We start from the raw sequence: 8748 nt of genomic DNA on the forward strand, positions 1-8748 counted from the left end.
CCCAGTTTTATGTTTGTATAATGTATAATTTATGTTTGTATAAAGCGAAAGAGAGCGATTTTTGATATACAAATATTTTTGTCAACGATTTATACAAACGAGAGGCTAACAACAATTTATACAAATGGCCTGCCAGCGAAATTATACAATTCTGAAGATGAGCCAACGAATTATACAATTGCTTCTTTTTGTATATATGTATAGCGAAATAGACAGCTTTCAATTGTATATGTATAGCGAATTATACATATATATGTTTGTTATGGAGCGCAATTATGCAAACTTTGCTATAGCATACAAATATGATTTTTTGTTTGCTATATGTGAAAGTTGCTCTATTATTATTCATCCACCACATGTGGAAGAAACACCCCTATATACTATAATTTATAGTTATGTGATTATTTCTTCTAAATAAAATGACAGTGGTTGTGGTTGGTGGATAATTTAGTGAGTAAGTAGATGATTTTTAGATTTTTTATTCAGTGTTCGATATTCGTATTAAAATTTAATTATTTTGGATTTACACCATGTAGGACTTCATTCAAGGAAAAGCGCTTCCTGTCAAGAATTATTTTTATACGCATGGCTCTAATTAAATCTGTAATTAAGGAAGGAGCAACTTCATCCACTGCACCACATCTTTCAATAATAATGAGTGAGTGGATGAAATGAATGAAGTCACATTCTAGATCATGGGAAGAACACAAGATGGTGGGTTTGAAAAAAATTATGACCGCTACTTTATTACTATAGTCACTATATATAACATGACAAATAGTTTAATTTGATATTAATAATTTTATTATTCCCTCCCAAAAAAAAAATAGGTACATACATTTTTAGATATGTAAACAACACTATTCATTTTATTTGAATGCAAGGATTTTATAGGATCACACAAATGCTAAAATATGTTTTAGATTACAAGTTTTATAATCATAAAAATATTATTACAAGATTGAGATCTTAATTTTAAAAATTTATATTTTTTTTAAAATTTTGTGTCAAAAATTATGTCACATAAATTGAATAAAAGGACAATAATAAATTCAAACCTGCTGCTGGCTTTATTTATTGCACTTTTAGGAACATGATCTATTAATTTCTGGTCTTGCTCTGTTGTCTTAGTTGATGATTCTTCCATGTTGGTCAACAAATCCTTGGTTGCTGAGGCTAATAAATAAATTTTGCAGAGAGGCTAATAAATAAGACAATAAAAAAAATATATATATATATAAACATAATAAATTTAAATTAATTGATGGACATATATTTATTGTTATAAAAAAGGTACAAAAATATCGAAAGAATAATCTCACAAAATTCACTATAGTGGATGTTGGTAAATGGGAAGGAAAAATCCTCAAAAAACCTTTTTATCCAAAAATAAAATAAAAAACTGATTAGCCAAATGTAGAAGATTTATGTTTTTCTTTGAAGAAAAAGTATAATTACAATTGCAATAGTATCCTAAGAAAAAAGGTAAGAAAATCAAGACAAACATTTAACTGTTATAGTTATTATACTACTAACATTTATTTTCCAGGAAGAAAATCATAAAAGAAGTAAGAAAAATACTAAGAAAATTAAGACAAACACGTAACAATAGTTGAGATCGCTTAAAAATTGGACATAATCCTTGATAGTCTAGTATATATGCATATAAATGTATTGAGGTTATAAAAAAGAATTTTTTGAGGAAAATTTAAATTCATACTTGAATTCCACTAGCTCACTAAAAACTAGGCCTTCATCATTATCAAGTCAGCTCATAATAAAATATTATATCAAGGCTGGCATAATCAAATTGGTTGAGGAAAATGAACCTCCAACGATCAAGTTGACCATCCTATCCACTAATGGACTATTTACAATTTTATCTATTTCGATTAAAAAAAGATGCTCTTAATTAGTTCAGTTCGATAAAACGTGAATCTCCAATACACAATATGCACACTTGCAGGTGTTGATACTTGAGAAACATCATCAATTTTCTTCAAAGATAAAAGCATAAATGAAGTAGAAATAAGAAAGCAAAATTAAAATACAAATATGGAAAAGTGAAAATTACCTTTGGCTTCTCCATTGTTACTAATTGTAAGATTTAGATTTTTGAGGTCTGCTTTTCCATTGAAATATTGAGTCAACAAATTACAAGTCTTCATCAAATGGGATTTCTCACTATCTAATGAAGAAAGTGGCCTATTTGACATGTTGGATCTATTCTCTTCTTTAGCTTGAAGAAAAATGATGACTACTCTTCATGAGTAGGGGAATAAATATATCTTGAGTGGCAGGGTAGAATCAGTTTTACTATCTCTACAAGGTAGTATAAAATTACGTACATTTCATTCTTTTTAAATTTTATCAGTGATATTACATTGAGTATGTTGATAGTGCTATTGTTGGTGTTGCTGTTGAATGGTAAGGTTAGGTATACTCCTTCTGTCCCGGCCCACCTTGTGTAACATGATGAGCATCAAATTATCTAATTTTCATAAGAATTCAGAGTTCAATATATTTTTTTAAAAATAAAAATTTACATAAAAATACTATAAATCACAATAATTAAAAGGCAAATAAAAATAAACGTTTTTAAAAATTCTTTAAACTATATCTAAATAATAAAAATGTATCACAAAAATTAAAGTGTGATACTATATTGCTCGTGATTTTGATGTACCGTCAATAGCAGTCTTTATCTCTTTATATATTGCCCACATTTCAATTATTTAGCACGTTTATTTTATTTTCTTGATATACATGTGAATATCATAAAGACTTGTGGTCCAAATTGGGGCTACCAAAATAGTAGACATGCATGAGTAACACATTGTTTCAAATTCGAGCTTTGAAAATTATATTAAATATTTTGCAAATATTAAAAAGAGGAGATAATGACTTTTTTCTATATTTTTATTTGTTATATTTTAATCTGATGTAAAATTTAAGAAAATAAAAAAGAATTTTGAATTTTGTGATCTTAAATTGAAGACAGACATATCTTATGATCTTAAATATGAGTAACACATGTTTCAAATTCGATCTTTGAAAATTCTACTAAATATTTCACTATTAGAATAAAAAGGTAATGACTTTTTCGTTCAATTTATTTATTATATTTTAATCTGATGTGAAATTTAAGAAAGTAAAAAAAGAATTTTGAATTTTGTGATCTTAAATTAAAGATAGACAAATCTTCAGATCTTAAATATGAGTAACACATGTTTCAAATTCAAGCTTTGAAAATTCTACGAAATATTTCACTATTAAAATAAAGATAATGAATTTTTTCTTCATTTAATTTATTTATTATATTTTAATCTGATGTGAGATTTTTGAAAGTAATGTTTTTTTTTTTAATTTTGTGATCTTAAATTAAAGATAATCAGATCTTATGACCTTAAATATGAGTAACACATGTTTCAAATTCGAGTTTTGAAAATTCTACTAAATATTTCGCTATTAAAAAAAGAGATAATGGCTTGTTTCTTCGTTCAATTTATTTGTAATATTTTAATCTGATGTAAAATTTAAGAAAGCAATTTTTTTTAATTTGTGATCTTAAATTAAAGATAGACAGAGCTTATGGCCTTAAATATATCAGTGGAAAGTTAAAATTAAAAAAATTGTTAGAAAAAAACATTTTTTAAACGTATTAGAAAATAACATGGTTAAAATATTGATAGTGTAATAAATTGTTTGTTAAATATAAAAATATGTCATTTAAAAAAAAAAAACTGACTAAAACAAAAACTGTGTGTAACGACCTGTTAAGTCGTTTCGAACACTAGACCTATTTCTCTCATAAAAGAACCTTACCGTAAATATTAATGAGAATCTTGAACTATTCGTATAACTATGGTTATTTAGTTGACGGATATTTATTAAGTAATTAATTTAGTTGGTGATTAATAGGTCAAGTCCATAATTTATTTAATATCTTACCACTTGACTCATATTTATCAAAATAAGTTAGTAGAATTTGTCACTTTTTTGTACATAATTATTTTATTTAGAGAAGAAAAGAAGAAGGTGTCGAACAAAAAAGAATGCGAGAGCATAAGGTAATAAGAATTCAATATATGCATTTTTTTAAGGTGGTCATATGACGTAGGTTATGGTTTATTCTTTGTGATAGAGAGACTCTTAATAGTAATTGATAGTCATTGAGTAATGCTATGAAATTTTCTATGTACTTAATTGTTGTGGTTGGATAATTCATGTATTGTGCCAGTTGGTCTGTAATCCCAAGACCGCGAAATTCATAATTTTGAACTTGCTCTATTAAAATGATGCCTTGAATAAAGAAGACTTAATGGAGTATCATTAAGGAAGTGGAAATAGATGATAAAGAATGATGAATTAACTATATTGTTGGATCGGGTGCCACAAGCCGACACGATATATTTGGATCGGATGCCACGAGCCGACACGATATATTTGGATTGGGTGCCACGAGCCGACATGATATTATTGGATTGGGTGTCACGTTTCAGCACGATATTATGGATCGGGTGTCACGTTCCTGCACGGTAACATTAAAGAAAAACATATCAAAATAACTTAATATACTTAATCTCAAAGAACCTATTTCCCAAAAGAGCGTGGTGTGGAAGCCTGAGTCCTCGTGTGTCACGACCCAAACTGTCATGATTGACACCCACACTAACCATCCAGTGGTAGAACCTATACTACAACCAAACTAAGCAACTAAAACAATACTAAGACAATTAAGTTACGGAAGCAAGTTAATTAACTAACAAATGCAGAAATTTAATACCTAGAACCTGAAAGTCAATGTACCAAAACATCTAAACAATGATCCAAGTCTAAACAAGAAGGGATAAATCCCACACTAATGAACTAATCAACTAACTAGAACAAATATCTAAGTCCGAAAATGATGGACATAGACGAAAGAGAATCCCATGGCACCCCTGGAAGAGCTCACCCTTGAATTCGAAGCGACGATCACTGATCTTCTAAGCAAGGTATGTTAGTAGTCGCGTGAAGATGCCCTGTACTCAACAAAAATAAGAGCAAGTGCAGAATCAGTACACAACCGCAGTGTACTGGTAGGATTACGCGGCTATCCCACTAGTGCAACATAAACAAGTCAAACAACATTACAATCACATGAATATATATCAACATCTACAATATTATCAACATGCTTATCAATATACATTTATCAGAAATCATTGGTCCTCTCACGGAACCCATCCAAGTTAGTTATGCCGGAACGTGGCAACCAATAAGTTAGTTATGCCGGAACGTGGCAACCGATCCCATTAACACACCACAATCACAATCAGAAGTACATCATCAAGATTATACATTTACATCATGATTTCATGGCAATGATATTCATCTATCTCATTTACATCAAGTGTGATCAACATTGCAACATTCATACATACACAAGTATCATAAATGAAGCAAGAACAAGTATACATCACACAAACATAGAATCACAACCATCACTTACCTCGAAACAAGCTTGAAACCCTAAGAAACTTGATCCTTCCCTTTCCAGATTCGTTTCGCTTGTTCTTGGTCTACAAACAATCACAATAACACAGGAATCAACAAACAATCGCTAATTACCCGAAACTATAACAATTCTATGAACCCTAGATCAAACCCATGATCCCAAACATCCAAACTAGGGTTGTTTCCACCATAAAATCTATAACAAGACCTTCTCCCATCAATATTCACCCATTCTATTACATTCTACGTATCGAGAAACGGATTCGGGGAGTGAAAAACTTACCGTTAGCCTCAAGAATGGTGAAAAACGAGTAGAAATTGCCTGGGGTCATTTCTTAGCTCTAAAAGTCGAAAAGTGCCAAATAAGGTTGCTTAGGGGTTTATTAACAACATTAAGTCACGTTTGGCCCGCCACAATGGCCCTCATCCAGTTGTAGCGGCGGCGCCAGAGTGACATCAAGTCCTGCCAGAGCGGCATTTTTGAACCAGTGAGCTATCCATCATTTTCTACGATTTTAAGTCCCGTCGTACCCGCCACAGCGCCCCATGTCCAGCTGTAGCGACCCCGCCTGAGCGGCCAGACTCCCCCCAAAGCGGCATAAACGAAACCAGTGAGTCAATTGAAGAAATTCCAAAATCCCCTTTCACTACATATCTCTAACCCATGACGATCAGAAAATACCCCTCACACTAAGATCGATTTCGGGAGTTCTACTCACCCGAATTCAATTCCGTAAAGTCATACGGATTCCTTAACAAGTTATCTAACTACTCATGCAATCAAAACTATAATTACTTCACCCGATTATTACTAGATTTCCCCACACCTCAAGGACTCTGATTTCGTCCAAATCTGGACAAGGTTGGGAAAATTCAAGTACTACGAAAAAGTTTTTCCGGCCCCAATTTCTCCCCCGTTGACATTTCTATAACGACGGAACCTGGTCGTTACATCGTGTGTGTTCTTGATATTGTTGACTGATTACGTACTTCCTTTAGTGTAGTTGCCACTTGTTCATGTTGTTTGTTTTTTCTCACATGCTAAGTGCTATAGTTAATTTCATGTTATTATTTTATGCTTATTGGTTTCTTTTTTGAGTTGGCCGATGATATCTACTTAGTACATGTTGCCCGATACTGACCCCTACTTGTATTTTGTTCATTTCTCTTGTGGAGTGCAATAGTGTATCAACAACTTCAACTCGCCTTCAGCCCTAGCCAGCCTCTAGCACATCAAGTTCCAAGGTGAGCTATTCATTTTAGCTCGTGTTGGATTTTCTCGATCATGGCATGATTTTCTTAGTTTACGGACACAAACTATTTTATTTATTTATTCTGGTATCTTGATACTCTTAGACTTGATATTTTGATATTAGATGTCCTTGATGTGATGATTTTCAGGTTTTGAAAATAAGATGTGATAGACTCTTAGTTGATTTGATTTCTTAATTCCTTTAATAAGACTTGAATTTTCGCATTATTGTCGTATTTCCCGAGTTGAATAGCTATTATAAATTGGGGTTGCATTCATTGGTGTGGATGCCACTCATGATTCATTTTGAATCGTTACAATACGTCATATAAATTAGGACATGGACATTCACGCCCAAAATTAGTATCCTTACCTGCTTTAACTGCCTCCATTGACATTTCACCCTAATTAACAAGACATTTGATAGCGAAGATGTTAAATTCAGATCTAATAATTGAAGGTTTTAGGATTTTAGAAAGAAACTAATAATTTCTTAATTTATGATTATAAATTTTATTTTTTGATGTTTTGAAACTAATTGAGAGCAAGATTCATGCTCAACCATATAAATTTAAATATTATCCGGTGAATTAAAATAAAAAATTAAAATCTTCATTATTAGGGTTTTTAAATATTCAAATACTCAAAAATGAATTTTGTAAGTTATCGATAAACAAAATCATCTTTAAATTGATTTACACTTCTTTTTTTATAGCAAAAATCCACCAAACGTAATAATTTAAAGTAATAGAGGACGTAAACCTTAACTTTCAAAGTCATATATATATATATACTAGAAAGCAATGGCCAGTGTCAGCACGGGCCCAATATTATTAAGTATTATTTTTTTTGTTAAGTTTGTTTTTAACGTGAAATTGGAGAAAAGAAATTTGATAGATCTAAGGTGGTGTTCGTTATGTACAATGTTAATTTTTCTATATTTGATCAGTTAAAATCTTTGCAATATATTTTCTCTAGAATTTTTTTTTATCCTTTTAAAATGAGGAAATGATTTCTGTAATAGACGTATGAAAAAAAGAAGTTACACATGATATTCTACATTGATAATGTCTTCCTCCGTTTTCAACCACACCTCATCTTTACCCCATAATATGGAGCTCCCCCATCTTCATCTCCACCACCACACACATCCCTACCCTCTACTTTCACTTCTTATAGTATTTGTCTAAATTATATAAAAATGCTTTTAGGATCATAATTTTTGTCAACCTATCAAAGCAAGAAAATAAATAAGAAACATATTTATTTTCCTAGAAATCATTTCTAAAATAATATTTTTAATCTTAACAAACACATCCTAAGTAATTATTAATCATATACTCATAGTATTGCATACTAAAAATCGATTACGCTCTCGATCCATGAATAGATGTTGATTGTCAAATAATAAATTATTATACTCATAGAAACATTATACCATTAGATACTTAAAGCGACACTTTATACACATATAGAGTATTACTACTATATATTAGCGAAAGATGATACATTTTTTTCAGTAGTCATCAAGGTTCTTCTTTTTAGTTTTTTTACCAAAAACATATTACAGAATAATTTTATTAATTATATTTTAAAATTTATTATTGATATATCATTGTTAAAATAACAATTAGGATAAAAATAAGAAAAATGTGCATACTCTACTAATTAATTTAATTTTAGACTCTCAATTATCTAGGAGTGGCCCCGTGACACGGGCCCAATGTTATAAAAAATGAAATTATTAATATATATCTTTGTTAAAACAACAAATATTAAGATAACTATCTATATTTATTTATTTTTCAAATAAAAATGAAGAACTGTTAATATCCTAACTAAAGTCTAAACTCTTAATTATTTAAGGAATATAGCAAGAGTAAGATATTTTTCAACCTTATCATGGTAAAAGTTGAATTTATTATCCTTTTCATTTAATTTTATATGATATTATTTTTTCTATAAAATCATTATATATGTTTTAATAATTTAAATTT

At 30.1% G+C, this 8748-nt stretch overlaps 1 protein-coding gene across 2 annotated transcripts in view; it reads right to left on the reverse strand.

Moving 5' to 3' along the window:
* Positions 1-2349, reverse strand: part of LOC102584798 (protein TIFY 10A-like) — a 6214-nt gene extending 3865 nt beyond the window's left edge. The window contains exons 1-2 of one of the 2 annotated variants that reach the window (XM_015315238.1): positions 2075-2349; positions 1059-1170 (exon numbers count right to left, since the gene is read on the reverse strand). In XM_015315238.1, coding sequence (XP_015170724.1) covers positions 1059-1170; positions 2075-2216 — 254 coding nt within the window. In that variant the 5' untranslated portion in view covers positions 2217-2349. Of the gene's footprint in view, positions 1-1058; positions 1177-2074 lie in introns of both variants that reach the window. The other variant, XM_006361270.2, reaches the window with a different exon arrangement.
* Positions 2350-8748: the final 6399 nt, after the last annotated feature.

This window comes from Solanum tuberosum, unplaced genomic scaffold, assembly GCF_000226075.1.
Source record: "Solanum tuberosum cultivar DM 1-3 516 R44 unplaced genomic scaffold, SolTub_3.0 scf00344, whole genome shotgun sequence".
NCBI classification, from domain to species: Eukaryota; Viridiplantae; Streptophyta; class Magnoliopsida; order Solanales; family Solanaceae; genus Solanum; species Solanum tuberosum.